This window comes from Electrophorus electricus, chromosome 8 (genome assembly GCF_013358815.1).
Source record: "Electrophorus electricus isolate fEleEle1 chromosome 8, fEleEle1.pri, whole genome shotgun sequence".
Lineage (NCBI taxonomy): Eukaryota > Metazoa > Chordata > Actinopteri > Gymnotiformes > Gymnotidae > Electrophorus > Electrophorus electricus.
Window position 1 is genome coordinate 26581176 of NC_049542.1, and position 20929 is coordinate 26602104.

General features: G+C 43.9%; 1 protein-coding gene across 1 annotated transcript in view; it reads left to right on the forward strand.

The window, feature by feature from the left end:
* Nucleotides 1–20929, forward strand: part of rims2b (regulating synaptic membrane exocytosis 2b) — a 91446-nt gene that overhangs the window by 65872 nt on the left and 4645 nt on the right. Inside the window, exons 23-30 of the mRNA XM_035529286.1 lie at nt 793–902; nt 1149–1181; nt 5056–5094; nt 6777–6806; nt 8194–8216; nt 9704–9834; nt 10285–10467; nt 13317–13531. Of these exons, the coding sequence (XP_035385179.1) occupies nt 793–902; nt 1149–1181; nt 5056–5094; nt 6777–6806; nt 8194–8216; nt 9704–9834; nt 10285–10467; nt 13317–13531 (764 nt within the window). The remainder of the gene's footprint in view (nt 1–792; nt 903–1148; nt 1182–5055; nt 5095–6776; nt 6807–8193; nt 8217–9703; nt 9835–10284; nt 10468–13316; nt 13532–20929) is intronic.

A 20929-nucleotide genomic window follows, 5' to 3' on the forward strand; every position in this document is an offset into this window, starting at 1 on the left:
AATCTGTGGGTCCTCCCTGGGGACCGAATCAAGAACCATTGAAGCAGGGAGATAGTTGTGTTGGTTTTTCAATTAATCATAGTCCTATAGAAGACTCACCTTGTGTTGTTGATGGCCATGTGACTGCTTAATTTCTCTGTGCATCCACTCTTTGTGAATCAGATCGCTGTGCGCTAAATATGACCCAAAACTCAGAAGGTGCTATGAAGATCATTTATTGTTTGGTTAATGTGCATTTTTTTTTTTTTAGCTTTTAGCTTCAGTTTGGTGGCTAAAATGCACATGACTGTGGCACATTTACCACTGAACCTGCATGCACTGATATGGTGAAATATGTGAGTTCAAAGTTATGTGCCATGTGTGAGATATTGGGTGTCATTTTACGTGATGCCCTCCAAATATATTTGTGCTGCAATTGGGCTGATTGTCTTCTGGAAACAAACTTTTATAGTTTTCCAAAACCTATAATATACGATGATCAATAGTGCCAATATTGACTATATTTGGCTAAAGATTACATAAATTATGTAATGCTTAACATTTCTTCCCATAGTGTTTCCAGTGTAATGAAACAGAATTAAGGTTTTTTACTCTATATGAATTTATTGGGTGTTGCATTATATTATATCCTAAACACCTTAATAAATGTGGTTTATCTGGTGTTTCTTTTTGGAGTGTGCCTCCTTATCCACTGGGTCCACTGGGGGCTGGGTGTTTTCTCTCCTCCTGGCATAGTTTCTCTGCTCTTACTAACATGCTCCCCCTACCTCTGCTCTTTTTTCTGTCCCATAGGGCAAACCCACATGCTGGGTCAGTCCAAACCAGCCCTGCAAGTACCCCAGCCTGCAGCCGGGTGGGCCGACAGCTGCCCCATGTCCCACCCTTGGGGTCTATGGACAGGAGTAAGTAGATGGATCTGCTTTAATTGCCGGTGCTTCTGCTTGTGCCTTGGTACTAAGGCAAACTTTACTGTAGACGCTGTTCCTGCAACATATGTTGATCAGAGCCGTGCTTCAGCTTGGTGAAGTTCTCTGCATGAGAGCAAAATGGCCACTTTATTTGAAGCGAAGCGCTGTTTTGCGTTGCGGGTCCACTTCTCTGTGGAAGATGAAGACAGGTTTCTTGTGCTTCCCCTCCTCTTTTCCTAGATGGTGGTGAGGCAGTGACTGAAACTTATGAAGGTGTGTAACCATTAGTGTGTGTGTGTATGTGTGTATGTGTGTGTGTGTGTGTGTGTGTGTGTGTGTGTGTGTGTGTGTGTGTGTGTGTGTGTGTGTGAGTGTGTGTCTCAGTGTGAATTCCTGTACATCCTACATGCCTCTGTATATAATGGAAGAAACTGATTAGACCTAGTTTAGGGTGTGTGTTGCTGTTTGTTTGGTTTCCTGGCTCCTGCTAACTGTGGAGTGTAGCTAGCCAACACTCTGGCCCCTCATTAGCCTTCCAGTGGTGTCCACTGTGATCTTTCCTATAACTAGCCTGTGTTTGTAATTACTGCTGATCTGTTTCTGTTCTTCCAAACTGTGTTCCTGTGATGACCCCTGCCTCCCCGACTAAGTGTAATGTCAGTGTCTAGACTTACGAGTTTAGCTGCTGGATGTATGCAATAAAAGGCTCCATTAGAGCTATGGAAGACATGCTAAAAATTGTGTAGAAGTTTAATTCAGCAGTGTATGTCAAACAAAGAAGAGCGAAACAGATCTGCTGGATGAGAGTGTGTTACGCAGGTTATGGGGATAGTTCTAGGTGGGAGACAGACTTCCGCGACACTCCTGCTTCCTGACTGGCTTCCTGTATCCCTGTCCAACAGTGTTTCTTGTCTCCCTGCCAGTGTGTTGGTTCACACACCAAATGTATGTTAGGGTGTAAACTCATTTTAGTCTGTTAAAGGGGACCAGACACATTTAACCAGTCAACGAGTCTTGAGACCTATTGTCCAGTCCACCAACCAAAATGTTGAGTAAAAAATTATTTGCTGTACTGAACTATTTTTTCAAGTAATCTTCTACTTCTACATTTCCCAGACCTCTTCTGAGTCAGTGCAGTGAGCATAGCTTCTTACACTATACACTTCCTCCAGAATGACAAAATAACTTTGATAGTATGGGATTTTTTGTTTCAAAGCTCTCATGACACAGCACTTTCTTCTGTTGAAGTACATTTAAATGTGACTGTTCTGCTTTCACTAACCCTTGCTAATATGCATTAGTGTGTGAAATGACTCACAGTCAGCAAGTGAACTCATGTTAAATGAGACAGCTCTGTATTTCTGGCTCACAGTAATGTTAGAGTGGTAATTGACCCCAACAGTGTGTTGGGCTGCTGATATACTCACACTGTTGATGTGGTAATAAACACACAAACATGTTGCGTGGACCTACTCTGTTCTGCCACTGCAGATGGACACTAAACTGACCAAAAGACACTAAACTGACCAAAAGAAGAAAACTCCCCAAGTATAGCAATAGTTCTTAGAGCCACTAGAGAAAATAAGAACTGTGTGTGTGTGTGTGTGTGTGTGTGTGTGTGTGTTCAGTAATAAGGTCAGGAGGTGCTTCTACTAGCACATGCACCGACTCAATGTTTGCATTTATTTTTCTCATTTAGTAAATTTTGCTATTGAGTGAAGGTGGTATAGGGCTGTCCATAATTAGGCTTTGATATAATATTCTAGCTTATGATATAGTGAATTGTTACCAGGGAATTGCTGTTTAACTGAGTAGATTTAATTTGACAGTGATTTTCTTTTTTCTTCTTTTGATTGGTGCAACTCCCCAGCCAATGAAGCATTAGCAAGACCTTTGACTCCACCCACTGAGCCTCCCCTCACCCTTCCCCCAGTTCCACTCTCAGTGACTGGTAATTATTCAAAGTAAAACATACAGAGCTTTATTTTCATTGGTCAGTTGCAAACAACACAGTTAACTGATTGATAACCTATACGATCCCCTTAGGTGAGATTTGTTAATATGATTCACTACAAACACTGCCTGTTTATTTCAGAACCTTGCACTTTTCAGGACCAGAAACAAATATTTACATACATTTACTCTGTTAAAATTTAATATTAAATTAGAATCTACGCATAAAATTAACCAGTAAAACAAATGGCAGTTTATTGGTAGTACTTAGCTGTGTTTTTGTAATTCTTTGATGATTGTTCGCTGTGGACCCTCAAAACATGACACACAGCGATGCGGGTACAGTTTACACTATGTTGCTGGAGAGGTCAGTGATTTTTAGAGTAGTTCAATCTGCACAGTTAGCATTGTGTGTGGGTTTTTTTTGTTTTTTTTTTGTTTTGTTTTTTTTTTTCCCCAAAATGAAGTACGTAGTAACAGCCTAGAATTATGCAAACACAAATTCTTGCAGTGGCAGCCCAGAAGAGCAGTGTCTAACTGCTCCTCAGCCAGTCTCTACAGGGGAGGGTGGGAGCTTGTTATATGGAAAAGGCCATATATTTGTACAATATTTTTACTAGTAAAATAAACAACAAAAAGCTCTAATGTCTAGGTATTGGAGAGATCTCCTGTAAGTGAATAAAGAACTTAGCAGTAATTCATCCTTTGGCTCCCTGGTACATGTCATCTCACACTCCATCATCCCACATGTCTCACCATGACACATCTGTGTGGCACATGTGTTTGCATACATTTGTATGTTCGTATATTTGTGTATTCATTTGTTTCTTTGTCTGTCTTCTGTCTGTTCGTATTCTGCACTTCCTGTCTGCCACAACTCAACATGCCACCATCATCATCAAAGCTACAGCAATGGTGGAGCCTCCTGCCCCTGCCCACGCTCCTCCCCTCGTTCCTGCCCCTGCCCCTCCCCCTGCCCCTGCCCCTGCCCCTGCCCCTGTCCCTGCCCCTGCCCCTGCCCCTGCCCCTGTCCCTGACCCTGCCCCTGCCCCTGTCCCTGCCCCTGCCCCTGCCCCTGACACAGCACAAGCCACAGCACAAGCCACTCCACCCCCTACGCTGCCAGGTGTGTCAGTCCACGCTGAACTGAAGAAGCCTCAGTAACGTGTATGGACATAATTAGACATGGTGGCTTCGCAACTTTAATCTGATGCATCCGTTAGCATCTATTTATGTGTAACGTGTAAATTTGCGTTAACTGTACTCTGTAAGTGTTCAGAGTTTGTTTCCCTGTTATGAGAACGTGTGTGCGTGTGTATGAGCACGGGGGCGTGTCGTGTGTTTGCCATAATGGTCCTGTGACGCTCTGTTCCTTCCTTAACACTGCTGTCTGTGTGCGTGTCATCACCATAAGTAGACGAGGAAATGGTTTTGGCGCCCCCTCCTGTCAACGGGAAGAAAGGCAAGTGCACTCTGTGTGTGTGTGTGTGTGTGTGTGTGTGTGTGCGCGCGTGTGTGTGCGCGTGTGTGTGTGTGTATGTGTAAGGCTTGATTCTCTGGGTGATTAGATAGACTTTGTGTTTGAAAGTTGTAGATTTGAGGAAATAAAAACAACTATACAGCAGTTATTAGGAGCAATTTTTGATCTTAATGGAGTAAAGTTTTTTTTTGTTTTGTTTTTTCCCCCCTGAATGATTAATAGTGTTGTTCTCCAAAGTGTAGTGATAAAGTGGCAGTAGGCTGGATGATCTGCGTATTGTGCCAAATGTAATCTCATTCAGATTACATTCGACTGCATGATTGTTAAAATGGGTGCAGAGGTTATCACCGCTGACCAGTAGAGGGCGCAATTGTAACGAATAACACTTTACTTTCAGAATCAATGTAGGCTAAACTTGCCTGGCCTTTGCAAAATGAAAAACAAACACCCAGTAGTTTGTGTTTGTATTTAGTGGCATTTTCATGATGAAGAGCTTCTGCAGTCTGGAGTTGTAATACTCTGATACCAAAATAGTTCAACTCTGTATAACCTTGTGGGATACCTCCATCTCCAGAACCAGTAGTGAAGTTGGAATGAGTGTTGCCACTATTTCTAAATCCACACTGGTCTTTGCCAGTTTAATGGAGCCCTGATTCATCTACTGTATGGGTGTCTCGCTTGACCCACTTGTTTCTCTTTATGCCATGACATCAGAGGTGACGTGGGAAGACCAGCAGCAGAGCAGAGCCATGGGTATGTGGTGTATCATGGGACTTGTAGTCCCACTTTCATACCACAATCTCCCTTTTACCTAGTCCCATCCCAGTCTGTCTTTAGGAAGCACTCTGGGCTTCAGTATCTGTGCCATGCTCGTGTGTGCGTGCGTGCGTGCGCGTGCATGCGCATGCGTGCGTGCGCGTGTGCGTGTGTGTGTGTGCGTGTGCGTGTGTGTGCGTGCATGTGTGCGTGCGTGTGTGCACGTGTGCATGCATGTGTGTGCCTGTGTGTGCATGCATGTGTGTGCGCGCGTGTGTGTGTGTGCGCATGTGTGTGTGTGCGTGCGTACGTACGTGCGTGCACACCTGTGTCTGTGTGCATGTGCACTTTCCTGTTCCTCCCACGGTGGCTGTAGTCCTGCAGAGGGTCTCAGTAGTCCTCTACAGCTTCCAAAGTTCACACACCTGCTACTGGGACCAGAGATAAGGGATTATTTATTTTACCACTTATTATACTGTATGGTATAATGATACTACATATATTTGATGTCTATCTAATGTATTACTACAAACATTAGGTCTGCACTATATGATATATAGTATATGTGTTATGGGTGACATGTCTAATAGTTAGCTAATGTTATGTACTCAGTACAATTTTAGGCAATACTATACAATTCTATTAGCCAGTACAATAGCAAAAACATTTAAATTAGCTGTTACCTGTTGAGCGTCTCACCAACGCTGCGTTTATCTGAAGGTTCATGATTGTGACACAGACTTTTAGCCACCGTCATGAGTTTACTCCCACTGCATGGAGAGCGGGGCTCTAATTAGCCCCATTTTTCAGTAGTGTGTGCATCTCTCTCTGTTATGAATTGTGTTACAAACAAACATGATGATGATTGTTTTTTCCCCTGTTGTTATGGCAACTCAGTGAACAAGGTCTCAATCCGCCTCTGTTACTGGGGGGGGATGAAGCTTTGAACAGTTTAATGGACTGTTACAGTGAAGACACTGTATGGCTTTGTCAAACTCTATGATTTAACCTGTTTGCTTTGATTTTTGCAACATCCAGACCGAATCCTAATGTTTTTTCTCTTTGTTTTGTGAAAAATATTTTCCAAAGCAGCCAACAAAATGGATACAGTGACCTCAAGAAGTCTTAATTTGCCAGTTAAATTATATAGAGGATTTTGTTATGAACTATACAATATAATATATCAACATCTCAGGTGGGTGGGGGCTTAGAAAGGTATGTTTGAGGGGAGCAGTATGAAGAGAGTTTAGAGAAGAGCACTTGGAAAACATTACAGAGGGCACATTAGTGAGGAGCGTTGGAGGGGAGCGTTATGGACTGCTGATGGCATGGTGGTTCTTGTTCAGAGCTGACAGACCCTGGCTGGGGCTGTTTTGAACACGGTTACCTGTCTGTTTTGCTGCTGCTGTGGATTCCAGGCTTTTGGTGCTGTAAAGTTTTGTTTGGGCATCTCTGATGTGCATCAGAGCATGTCGCTTCATTACTGAGTGAAGAGTGAACTTCACATGCATGTCCTAGTGTGTTTGTACTACGTACATATGAGTGTATGTAAATGTGCCTATTGGCACTATTGCTTTCATTGATTTTTAAACATTTTTTTTGCTTTACACATTGTTTGTTTGTGTGTTTTTGTTTTGCACCCATCTTTTCATCCTCCTCACCATCTCACACTGTGCCAGCAGAGCCAGTGACAGAAAATGGAAATGCAGGTAGTGTATTGCTGAGCCCTCGGGTCACGCACTGTTACACTCCTCAGTCGGGCTCCTCGAAGTGTACATGCATGTGTGTGCGAATGTATGTGTGTGAAAAACAAGGTTGCCTCTGTTTGAATTTTCACTGCAATATACAGAAGTTAATGCCATGACCATAACCTGTGTTTGTGAAAAACGAAACTGAGACATTTCAATCCAGGCTTGAACGAACTCTGATTTGAAACTATTCTGACTAATTTTACAAATGCAAATTAAATTGGCAGTGTTCGCAGTACATGAAGCTACTGGGTGATGATGGTGGTCTACTGAGACACAGATCCCTCAACAGAGCATAATTACACACTTTTTCTTTTATGAGTGGAACCAGATGAAACCATGCAGTTGTATCTTCTCATCTTCTTTAACACCATTCTTGTTGTGCCATTTTTAACTGTTCTTTTGACTGAATGCTTAAAACCATGCAAGACAAAAGAGTCTTGTTGAGACTGCTGGAGTATAAACCACTGATGAGAGCTGTGACTTTGAATATTGTGTTCATTCTAAATGGTTTCAGTTTGTTGATGAACTGTCCAGTCGTCCTTTCCTCCCGGTTTAGAGCTAACAGGGCGATTAAAGAGGATGAGGGTTCAGAGAGTTCAGATCTGTCTGTTGTCTCCTCAGCTTGCAACAGCTTGGCTTCTATGGTAACACATAAACAAGCTAAGTGCCTTATAAAACTTGTTGATGGTGTTTTGAAGCATATATACAGGACATGATTTCTTGTCCTGGAAACCAGAGGAAACTCAAGATTGTGCTCATACTGTTGGCGGTGGTACTGCTTAGCTGACAGGGGTGAATGAATGATGAGGTTGGGTGTGTGTGTGTGTGGGGGGGGGGGGGGTGGGTGTATGTGTGTCTTTAAGAGAAAACAGTTGTCTGGAAGACTGAGCAGCTGTTATTCTGATTCCAGCCTTTTCCGCCTGTTCCTGGGTCAGTGGAGCCCAGAGAGTGTGGTGTTCGGTTCCACTGAAATTCTGTCCCTACAGGCAGGTGCAGGTTTCAGCCCCATCCATTCTGCCCCATGTCTGTCCCTGGTGGGCTTTAATATACCTCACAGTGGGAAGGTATCTATGGAAATGTACATTATTGCTGAGAATCCTGCACTGGGTCTGTTCTGGCTTTGCTATATATGGAGAAGCTTGTTTTGAATTCAATCTGTGCAGTGCGCAGTAGAATGCAATTGGTGTCTAGCAGTATTGGTTCTTGGTGAGCTGAATGTGTTCACTTCAGAGCTCAGCAGGTTGGACTGTGGTATTTACTATGCAGCATGCTGAGTAAGGTACAGGGCTGAGGGCGCTTTGTAAGATTCAATGCAGCTCATCACTGTGTCTGTCTCTTCCTGCAGGTTCTCTGATGGATCCATCCAGGGTATGTACACCCCCCCCCCCCCCCCCCCACACACACACACACAGAGTCATTCCCAGGGACAGAGTGAGTATGTCCAGTGCTTCCAGTCCAGTGTCTTCAGGATGGTCTGTAAAAGACAGATGTATACGACACAGTTGCAGCCCTACGCTGTACACTGTTGCTCTCTGCTCCATTACCAGAGCGCATTTAACCTCGGGTGATAGTTTGTGCGAGCGTCTAAACACGTCCAGAGCCAGGCCTCTGCTCTGTGTCACTGGGGCATGGAACTGCCGTGTGCAGTACAGGCAGTGAGTGCACAGGAAGAAGCGTTTGGTCCTTTCTGCTAACAGTCACTGGTGCTGAGGTGGACCGTGACAGGCCCTGAGGAACCACCCTCTCCACACAGTGCAGTAGAGCTTCTCCCAAAACTCAACTCCACAGTGTTCTGCAGTGCACTTGTGCATTTTTTGGGGTGGGGAGGGGGTTGTGTGTGTGTGTTTGTGTGTGTGTGTGTGTGTACGTGTGTGTGTGTGTGTGAGCGCACATACCAACAGACTGCACGATGAAGCTGTTTCACAGGTTATATAAAGTGTCAGCAGCCATTTACCAGACCCTTCCTTATGTATACAACAACAAAGATGAACAGTGCTGAGTTATATAACACACACAGAACTGCGTAATCTCCTCTCAGGAGGAATAGGCAGAAATGTGTGGACCACTCTGGGGAGACCAAGATTGTCACCAGTTAAGATTCTCTTGTTCTTTAACTTCTCTCTCTCTCTCTCCCCCTCTCTCTCCCCCCTCTCCCTCTCTCTCTCTCTCTCCCCCCTCTCTCTCCCTCTCTCTCTCTCCCTCCCTCCCCCCTCTCTCTCTCCCCCTCTCTCCCTCTCTCTCTCCCCCTCTCTTTCCCCCCCTCTCCCTCTCTCTCTCTCTCTCCCCCTCTCTCTCTCTCTCTCTCCTCCCTCTCTCTCTCTCCCTCCCTTTCCCCCCCTCTCTCCCCTCTCTCTCCCTCTCTCCCCCTCTCTCTCCCTCTCTCTCCCCCCTCTCTCCCTCTCTCTCTCTCCCTCTCTCTCCCCCTCTCTCTCTCTCTCCCTCTCCCCCTCTCCCCCTCTCTCTCTCCCTCTCTCCCTCTCCCTCTCTCCCTCTCTCTCTCTCTCTCTCTCTCTCTCTCCCCTCTCTCTCTCTCCCCCTCTGTCCTTCCTGCTCCTTATGTTAATTGATCAAAATTCCAGCTAAGTGATTCTGCAAAACAGCAGTCTGTGTATATGTATTCATATATTATAGCACATCAGTATATATAAATTTATTATAGAACATTGTGTGTGTGTGTGTATGTATGTATGTATGCATGTGTATGTGTATATAGTACTTCACAATGACAGCCAGTAACTGTGGGTAGATATACAGGCATACAGGCCTCAATCTCCACCCACCCTTAAACCTCACACCACAGCTCCTCCTGCCTCAACCTGGTTTGGGCGATGGTGTGATTTTGTTTTCGCCCACAGCGAGAGGCAGACGGCCAACCCATGAAATCGTCGGACAGTGAAGTGAGTGACCTTTCGAGTGTGTCTCGGCTGAGCAGCGCCAGCTACGTGTCCGCTCAGTCCGAAAGGGCACGCACCACCCGCAAGATCAGGTGAGTGCTCCAAAACCTCTGACCCCAGCCACAACCAGCTGCGAGCAAAGCCCTCCGGTGGAGCGGTGACTGGGAGGCAGCTTAAACACTGAAGTTTAAAAGCAGGCCTGTAAAGTTGCACCCTGCAGCAGAGAGCTTGTTAGCATGAGCTCGTTAGTATGAGCCAGGGTTTGGCCATGTCCTGCTTCTGGCTGCCTAATGTTGTTGTTTTTTGTTTTTTTTTAAGAATTTTTCTCTCCGTTGATTGGTCTGTCTCAGGGTGTTGCTTGCCAGCTGCTGTCGTACCTCTCCTCTGCCCTGCATGAACATGCCTGGGGGGTACGGCGGTGTGTATATATGCATATGTTCTGCTTTGTTATGCATGAATGTCTGCATGTGTGTACGTGTGGGTGTGTGTGTGTGTCTCTATGTATGTTCTGCTTGGTTGTTGTCGTGTGTGTGCATGTGCAGCCGTTCCGAGGCTGTGAAGAGCCAGTCCCAGGGGGAGGAGGGCGTTGTGGCGCAGGGCACAGGTCCCCCGGCGGGAGGAGCAGACGGGGCAGGGGCAGGAGGCGGAGAATGCATGATTATTAAAAAAGACGAGAAGGTGCAAGAGGAGTTCATAGACATAGCAGCACCTGTAGCTGATGGCAGGTAAAGACTTTTCTCCCGCCCCCACCCACATGCCTAGCTCTGCCCCCACCCTCCTGCTCCTCCATAAAGGAAGTTCTGATATCAGAACTGCCTCTCTGATATCTGAAGTCTTGAAGTCTGATATCTTTACATTAAACTACTGCACATATTTTATACCTGTTCTCCTTTAGCATGCTTTCTGACCTCTATCATAGAAACGAAGGCCAACTTGGAAGCATGTTTAGTTCATATGTGTACAGGGTGTTGACTGGGAACCATATGTTCAGCTCTGGGAGTAGCTTATGTCAGGACCTTGGTCACCCCTGTTCCTCTTCCTCCTCATCTGCCTCTGTTCTTTGTTCATTTCGCTTCGAGCAAGAGTAGAGGAGGCCAGCCATGTTTCACTCACTGAGACAGTGACCACAAACTGCCTCTCCAGCTGGTTCTAGGGGCATGGCCCTGCCTGACAGGACAGCTGAAGTATTTACTTCTGTTTTTATGTATTTGTAGATTGTGCCTGTTGTCACTGAAATGTTTTTGGGAACTGGATGGCTTGCGCCTTGTGTCCGTCTGTCTCTAGATGTGTAGTGTGCTTCATCAAAGGAAAGTTTTTTGGGGGGAGAAAATCATTTCTGCAAGCATATTCTGCATATCAAAATGCTGATTGCCAAAGACACATTTGGTGTCTAAATTTTGCATCACTCCAGTGCAAAACTAAGAGGCAAGCACTGGGCACACTCTGCATTTGAAGTGGAAGGTCTGTTTTGTCATCGAATCAATGCTTTCAATTTTTAACTCACTTTAAATGACCTATAAATGTATAATAGCATGCCCAGAATGTAGATTATGAATGTATATCCATTTTTTATGTGTGTAATAGAGTAATGGTTAAAAGGTCATAAGGCTTTATCAGTGGTTTATAGATGATGTTGAAGGACATTGAAAGCATGGAATGCCAAGCACTGAGGATGAATTTACTGAAAGAGAAACCAGTTTACCCTTGTCCTCAATGCACTGAAAACTAGAATTTAACTCGTATTTAAGTCAATTTAACTCAATTTTCATAAAAGTCCTTTTGTATTAATGCCCCGTAAGTTTTGCCTAATAGAAGCATGCAGCAGTGGCTCATGCATCAGAGAACGTATCAAAAAGCACACAGACTTTAGGTCTGTGTCATCCAGACACACAATTTATTTCAGTCTTATAGTTGGGTGGTATTCAGATCTGGACTTCAAATCCATTGGTGGGTTTTGTAATCACTTGTCTTTGATTAAATGATTAATGTAACTGGTTGGCCACTGGTTGGCCAGGAAGAGCTCAGAGTGTACATGGAGGTGTGTATCTGAAGACATCCTGTAGAGCTTAACATCCTGAATTAAAGAGGACGTCAAATTTAGATGGGCTTGGCTGTTCTCTTCAGCCTTCTAAACATACTGAGTTGATATTAAGTTCTTTTACTAATGAATGTGATATTCAAAGTCAAGTTTGTGGTTTAGACCCATAGAAATGTCCCATCACCTGAGCACCTTTTCTTTAGTTGCTAACTTGGATCCAAGAGACCATTTCAAAACCACAGATCAATAATCACAGATCAACTTTAAATAAGCCTCCAAATACTGTGATCAAAATATTTAAGATGAACCACGACAGCTCTTCTCTTCCCACTCTGTCTTCGCAAAACGTCTCCCAAGTTGACCATGCCTCTCATACAGTCATCGTGCTTGGCACGTCTTTTGTGGAGTGTCATATTGGGTGTTATTACAGCTGTTAACTCTGTCCTGTTATTCTATGCACATAAAGAAAGATGGTTTGGTGGTTTATTTAATCATCCATCATCTCATGTTCATGGGCACACGTGACCATTGAAGCTTGTCTCACCTCCCCCTTTGCTTCGTCTTTGTGAACAGCACTTGAGATTGAAGTGTGCCGCTGGACAATTGTTCTTCAGGAACATGCTGTTCCAGTGTGTGATTTAGATAAGTCATGTTTTTGTATTGATTGGTGTGATTCAGAAATGTGATGATCCAGTAAGCGAGCAGTCCAGATGTCTGTGGAGAACATTAGCATGTGTTCCACACGCGTACAGATTGTGTGCTCCACATGATACAGATGATTCAGCAGAATTACTAATGAATTCAGCTTTGGCTCTGTTAATGATGACAATTATCCTAAAGGAAAAAGAAAAATACATTGGTAAGACGTGAGTTCCTGGGTTATTCTTTCAGGTTAACCTCCATAGCAGTCAGTATATGGAGGGGTGCTGCCGCATGACGTCAGACACCAAACTGAAATGAAGGAGAAAGAGGGGAAGGTAATGAAGAACGTAAGAAAAAGACCAGGGAAGGAGCTTGTCTCTGAAGGCCAAAGTGAAAAATGACTCCAGTGTTTTCATTTGTCTCTTGAGATTAAATGGTTGAAGTTCTATGAAACTGACTTGAGCCTGCTAGCTTTGTTTATAAAGTTTGAGCCAGAACTGATGAAGTTCTAGGCAGGCAGACTTGTGGGTTGTAGAACAGCTTAACACTCTCTGCTTATTGCAGGAGTGCACTGGCTACCCCTGCCCTTTGTGCCACAGTCCTGGAGAATTTCCTACTTTCCTGACAAACTTTGATCTTTGATTTGATTTGGTTTGATTTGATTTTACCTTTGACACTTTCCTGAAGCCTGCTGCTGAACCCTGTTCCTTCCTGATTGTCTCTGTCTTGCTATTCTGTCTTTCTTCTCATCCTCCTTTTTCTGTCTCCTCTTCCCCCCATCCACCGTGTGTGTGTCTGTCTGTCTGTCTGTCTGTCTGTCTGTCTGTCTGTCTGTCTGTCTGTCTGTCTGTCTCTCTGTCTCTCTGTGTGCGCTTCCACCTGCGTTGCTGATAGTGAGTTTACGTCCAAAATGAAAAACAGTGCTCCATCAGATGCCCCCAGCTCCAACATCACCAAGAGCTCGAGTGTGGGTGGGGACATGTGCACCCTGGGCCGAACCGAGGAGGAGGAGGAAGAGAAGAACAGACGCTCTAGCTTCGGAACCAAGATGGTCACCATGGTGAACATGGGCAAGAAAAGCCAGAGCACCTCCCAGCTGGGCCCTGAAGGTAAGAGCATGGCTGGGGGAGTAGATGTGGTGGTGTTGATGGTTTTGTGGTGTTAAGATCTTAATAAAGGGGTGGTGGGGGTGTTGGCTTTGTTTACAAACAAATTGTCATTGATGGTGATGTTGGAAGTGATGGTATTTGGGGGTAATGGCAGTTGTAGTTTTGTGGTTGTGTAAATGCCCTGCTGAGCTGATTCAAGTGCAACGTGCCTCATTTTAATTATTGGGTTCTTTTCACTAAGCCACACATTCAGCTGAGTCACACGGTAATGGTCACATACAGCACATCACCCCAGAGGGCCTAGTGATGTCAGCACACCAACCATTCCATTACTCAACTCAGCTGTGCATTGATGTCTTTATATTTGGCCTGTGCATGTGTGGGGGTGTGCTTGTAATGTGTATAGGAGTGAGAAAGGCATATGGCCTGTGGACCAGTGTATCTCCTCTAGTTCTGAATCTGTGGTCCAACGCAGGTGTGCTCGCTCAGAAGCGGTTATGAATTCATGAAGCTCAAACATTGTGAACACGAATCAGGGGATTTTATTTCCTGGAAAAATGCTACATCTCATCAATTTGTATTAACTTTAAATGTGCAGATATGCTTCGGTAACAGAGTTTTGAATTGATTCCTATTGAGTTGATTTACATTTAGCAGCCTTTTTGTCCACAGTGAATGTGATTTAAAGTCTCAGTGGAGGAAACACTTGTGCCTATACGTTATCCCAGAGACTAAGGCTACAATTAATCTAGAATGCTGTCAGAGAAAATGTGCACAAATAAGATATAAATAACAGGAGTTTAAGTATATGTATGTAAATTAGTATGTGCAGAATTAGTGATTAAATCCATTGTACATTGACATGTCTAGGTATTGTTCAAGTGCTTCTTGAAGAGGTGGGTCTTCAATCTACAGGGACTCTGCTGAAGGGACAGATAGTGGCAGAGTGAGATCATTCCTCCATCTGAGTGCTTGTACAGAGAAGTAAGTGACGGTGGTTTCAGATGAGCTGTACTTGAGGCATGAAGGGTATGTGATGGGGTACATTGCGAGACCAGGGCTTTCAGGCCGAAGGGGGCAGCTCCCATTTTTGGCCATGTAGGCGAGTGTCAAGGTTTTAAATCTGAAGTTGGTGACATGAGGCAGTTGGTGAAGGGAACACAGCTTATGACTGATGGGCAAACTTGCAGTGTCATGCAGCTGCACAGGACTCTGCAAGGGCCTAGCTGTGTGTTACAGGGAAGTCTGCTAAAAGTGAGTCGGAGTATTGCAGTCTTGAGATGATGAGGGACTGAACAAACAACCTAGTGCTTTCTGTGAAAAGAAATGGACAAATCCTCCTGATGAACAAGGGAATCCTGCATGTCCTGTCACGTTAATAACGCGGGTCGTTCTGGACCATGGACAGGTTTTATGCATTTTTGGATTAATTGATTAGGGAATTATGAAAGAACATGGCTTTATTTTTGATGTGTGGGGATATCTCTGGGAATCTTTAAAAGCGCCATAAAAGTCAAGATGTTGGGAGAGTTGGTAGAATCTTTAAAAGTTGAGATTCTGGTGGAGCAGCTAGCTAGATAAATACTGCTTACCTCTGTTTTGGGATGTATTTAGTTTAACGGGAGTCAGTCACTGGCTTTTGTTCACCAGCCTTTTTCAACATACCATGATGTTTTGATGATCTCATTGTCCTGAAAATGTCATGGCTGTGTCAGATTTCAGACAGGTCCATGTTTCACAGCTGTGATCATGTGGTCACCTGCAGGCTCTTTGCAGGTTTTGTTCATTTGCACATCCTGTCTGCTCACTTGCCTTCAGCGCAGCCTGTGCGACCCTTCGTTTGTCACAGTGGTGTGAAATGGGTTACCGTGGTTTCCACTGTTAACTTTAGCTGAGAGAAGAAGTGGTAGTGCATTGGATAATTGTGCTGCTCACCCACAGTGAGCGGTGTGGGCTTTTGTCTGTAGAAGAGCTGGGTCGGATTGGCGAAAGGTCAGTCGCGTGTGAGACTGCAGGCAGGTACACTGCTGCTGGCACAGTTTTCTGTGCATGTCAGTGTTTCCGTGAGCTCTCACACACTCCCCAGTAGAGTCAGAATGACACCTGAGGTCGTTGGCTGGTTTTGGGCTCTTTGGAGTTGCTCTGGTAGAGTGTCTGCCCTGCGTCACGCTGGTGACAGCATTTTTGTCTTCCGTTTCTGATGCAACCAACAGCACAATCTGGCCATCACCCTGGTTCAATTACAGCCCTTAATTAGAAATGTATGCTATGATGCTGTATATGCGTTTGTCATGATTGTGTTTTACTGAGTTCAGTTACACTCACTACTGCGGAAGCTCTTCAGAGGGTGTTGTGTTGTGCACTAGACATGTGCCTGCTGTGATGACCGGCGGTTAAAGTCAGTGTCGGGTCCTGCAGTCTGTCCCTTTCTCCTCTCCCCTAGCCACTCATGGATGAGGGCAGGCTTGTGTGACCCAATCCATTGTCTCTCCGCTGCTTTATGGGAAACGGCTGTCCATATCTGGCCCTTACGCAGGCGGGAGATGGAGCTCCTAGTGATGCAGACGTGCTCAGAACCACGGTCTCACTGCTGAGCGCATACAGGGTCTGGAAAAATAAAACAGAATCGTTAGCGTGTGATTAAAATGCTGTGCTCAGAGTGCCTTGTTCACTTAAACTGAGCTGCAATGCCGATGTCTACTGAAGAAAGGCAGGGAGCATCTTAAAAGGACATTGCCTTTCGGAGGCAGTAACTAAGCAATGGGGGGTTAATGAGTAAAACTCGGGAATTAGCTACGTTTGGTAGATCTTAATGGCAGGCTCCAATATGCTGCTAACTTGTCTGGCAGTTTGAGCGGTCTCATGAGCTTATTTCTGGACAATGCGTACTGATTTTCCTGAATTTCACCGCATAGCTACTGTGTGACTGTATGGTGCAGGTTGCACGTTGTTTAGATCTGAGACTCGGAAGTTATCCTCCATCTGCATCACAGCATAAAATAAATTAAGACCGTCATTCAAGAATTACAATGAACCAGAATGTAGAGAAAAATGATATTGCAGAATCTCTGACTGAGGAAAACAAGCATAACTAGTGAAATTGTTTTAGACATTACTGTAGTTCAACAGTGATCTGCACATTGTTGCTGTATTATTGTGCACATTTAGTAATTCACAGTGATGCTTTTTGTATTTCAATGTGCTGTGTGGCACAGGTCAGCAAAACCATATTACTTGTCGACATTTTTAATACACAAGCTGTCCTTGTACTATGGGTCTGGGTTACCAGTGTTTATTACTCAGGAAATTAAAATGGTAAAATTTAGACTTGACAAAGCATAGGCTTGCTTCTGGTCTGTAGTATCAATACAGTGTGTCATCTCCTGTTACTGTTACCATATGTAAACTCTCTGCTAGTTTCTGAGTAGTTGGACATTTAGGATCGGTCGTTGAGTTACGCTTCTTCGGCTGTATTCCAACCTTATCCCAGCCGAATATTTTCAGAAATCCAATACATGCTCTGGGTATGACTATGGAGGTGTTTCCACAGCTGTGAATGGACAGAGTAAGTATAGGAATGAGTCACACTCACGCACTGGCCTCATCTGGTTTCCTGTACGTAATCAGCTCCTACCCAGTGAGGTCCCACTCCACACAGTTCTACAAGCTGCTCTTGTTCTCCAGCCTGTGTTTCAGTAACAGTTCACAATGCATGTGACCGTCTGCCCACGTGGGTGAGTGGTACGGGCACGTGTGTGGTGTGTGTGTGTGTGTGTGTGTGTGTGTGTGTGTGTGTGTGTGTGTGTGCATGTGTGTGTGTGTTGAGGAATGTAAATTGTTTGAAGTGTGCAGTGGTCAGTCAGCCGGAAGCACTCACAAATGGGTCCTGCCAAGGTTTTACAGACTAACAAAAATTCCTCTCTTTCATATGCAGCCAGAAAAATGTATTTATTAGGAATTTATTCGGAACCAGTTAGATACTGGCCATCCATTTTCATGCATGATTACTGGGCATCCTTTAGCGTGTCATCAGTGGTCAACTTGTGACCACCAGACATACAGCTATGATGTGGATACATACCAATACCTGCATGTACACGTGCTGTTATCAACAAGACAGCGTTAATGCAGTGTTGAGTGTGGTCTGCCAGTGCAGTCAGGAATGCTGCTGTGGTCAGAGAGCAGGGTAGAGGCTGGCACAGCAGATGGGCTACAGTCTATAACCATGCACCAAAGAAGCCAGTGTGAGTAGGTGTGTATTAAAGAAGTGGCTGATGAGTGTTTGGTTTTGCTATTAAATTATGCTACATGTAAGGTAGATTAGATAGAAAGAAAACTTAAATTAGGTAGATTAAAAAAAAAAAAATAAAATAAAATATATATATATATACATACATTTTTTTATTTGATTTATTTTTTATTTTTTTAAACACTTTAATATAAGGTTCCTGGCTGGCTTTTTTTTTGTGTGTTGTGATATTTGTTTGTTGTTTGTCAGCCGGAACACAGTCATGACTATTCTTGTGGGCACAGTCACAGTGTTGGAAGAGAAGTTTTGTACTGCAGTCTCTCCACTGGGTTCTGGAAGCTTTTTTTGGTCATCTTTGTACTCAAACTTTATACACAAACTTTCTGCTTAACCCTTTTAACTTTTTCTTTCTCTCTCTCTCTTGCTCTTTGTCCATCAGCCCCCCTTCTCTCTTTACTTTACGCGCTCTCTGTTAAGTATCATGCATCAGCCTCTTACGTGAAATGTACATAGACTCTGGAGATATCAACAGCTCTATTTAGCTGCATCCGATACTGTAAACCTCTTCTCCTCTGCACTATAAACCTCTTCTCCCCAGTGTCACTTTGTGTGGTCTCTGTGCAAATAGGATCAGGTATAAGATGGACATAAATAAAATGATGAACCTCCCCATCTGTTCTTTTGGGGCCAGGGTGTTCCCTAGTAAAAACATAGGGAACATTGTCATATTTCAATGCTCTATTCGCAATACTGAGACAGAAGGGAGATCAAGTTAGCAAATCTCTTTTATACAGTTTATAGGGTTATTGCTTGGTGGCAGGCCTTTTTCCGTTGCACACTAACCAGTTCTTCCTAGAAACACTACTTCTCAGAGGTGTCTGACAGTGTTGCGATGACGTGCTTCAAGACATTTTCAGAGAGCAAAGAGGACCATGTAGCTAATAATAATAATTTAAAGTTTGCTCTGAGTGAAGTTTTTTCAAAGCTTAGTCATGGGAGGTTCATAATGTTCGATCTGGTGTGTGTGTGTGTGTGTGTGTGTGTGTGTGTGTGTGTGTGAGGGAGAGAGTGAGAGATCTCTCCTCATTTCTGCAGTCTTGCTATCTTTAAACTACAATGTGCTGACACTTATTTGTGTGTCAAATGGGCAAGCCTGTCCTGCCCATTTTGCATTTTAACTCGCAGTTGATCATAGTTTACATATTCAGTGTACAGTAGATTCAGAAGGTGTTCAGACCCCATGCAGGCTTTTTTGGTTTTAGTTTAATTTTAAATGTATAAAATTGCCCCTTATGCCCATAAATCTTCAATCGATAATCTATAAAGACAAAACAAAAAAAGGTTTTAATAAATGTTTGCATGTTTATTTAAAATCAAAACTGAAAACTCATCTACATAAGTATTCCAGTCCTCTGTTGCGGTGCTCCAGCTTGTGGTCAGGTGCCTCCCATTTTAATTATCCTTGATGTGTTGGAGCCATTCTATGGTAAATTGAATTTACTGGAAATTATTTACAAAAGCACACACCTGTGTATACAAATTCCCACAATTTACATTGTACGTCAGGGGGGGGAAAAAAACTTTTAGATGTTAATAAGAAAATTGTAGAAACTTGTGGATCTGCATATAGAAAATATTTCTAAAGCTTTGAATGTTTCCAGGAGCACAGAGGGAGGCCTCAGTATTTTTGAAATAGACATTTAGAAGCACCAGGAACCTTCCTCTAATTGTCCACACCCGTCAAACACAGTAATCAGACAAGAAGGGACCAAAAACCCAGTGCTCGGCTTAACTGAGCATCAGTAGATCTTTCCAGAGATGGAAGAATCACATGAATGATTATTTCAGCAACACTGCATCACTAAAGCCTTTGTGGTTGAGTGTCTCTCTTGTCTTAAACACATCTGATTGTCTGCTTGGAGCTTGCCAATTGGTATTTACAGGTCTCTGAGAGCATGAATAAAGAGTGTCTAGTTAGATGAGACACAGTTTGAACTCTGGGCAGATGTCCAAGTGCTGTGTGTCTGGCGGGCACCAAACACTGCTCATCACCTGGCCAAAACCAACCTGTCATTGAAGCATGATGCGTCATGCTAAGGGTGTGCTTCTTAGTGGCAGGGAAAGGTGACTTGGAACTGAGGGAAGGATGAACCCGAGACAGAGATGTTCTTGAAGAAAACCTACTCCACACTGCACCCTGTGACCTCTGACTTGGCTGACGGTTCATCTTTCAGTACAGCAAATAGCCAAGACGACACTGCAGTAGCTTTGGGACAAATTTCTGACTCAGCTCAGTCTGACATAGTTTGAGAAGAACTTCCAGGAAGAATGCCAGGATAAACAGCCCAAATCCAGGTTTGCAAAGTTTGTACAGGCTTACTTAATCCTCAGAGATTCACCCAATCCTCCGAGCTGTAATTGCTACTAAAAGGTTTTTACAAAGTGTTGAATTAAGGGTCAAAATACTTATGTGAAAGCGAGAGTTTATGATTTGTAATACTTTTGGGAATATTTTTCACTTTGTCATGGATTATTCAGTGTAGATTGATGGAGAAACATGGCAGTTTTAATTCAACAACATAAAGTGTGCAAACTGGTATGAATATTTTCTGAAACCACTCTATGTACATAATAGTTTGTTGAAAAGAGAAATTGTACAGTGAATGTAGTCATGGTGAATGTAGTAAATATAGCAGGCATGGTGAGTCACGGCTTGTGCTGTCAAAACTTTAGGATGAACTTTAGGATGACTGTATGCTTCCAGTATGTTGGCCAGAGTGTGTGCAATCTGCAGCAGCATGGTGACACCTAGCCTCCCACCGTAGCCCTGGAGTAGCCTGCATTCTGACTATATGAGGTAAATATGGTGTTCAGCTGAAGCCTCTGTGCACCTCCTGTGTAAAGAACATGCTGTGAGTTTCAAAACAGTATTGCTCTCGGTCCAAACCAGCTTATCACACTCTTAATCAGCTCTCCTGCTAATTGCCAAGCCCTTCTTGAGCTGTAGCAGGTGTGGTGAATCATGTTCTGAGGATTGTTTTTCTGATTGCAGCCCCATAATGCTGCACGCACTTCACATAAGATGTTTGTTTTATGCACTTAGTCCTGCAGCCATGGGAGACATCCTGAAAGTCGTATGATTGGCCAGA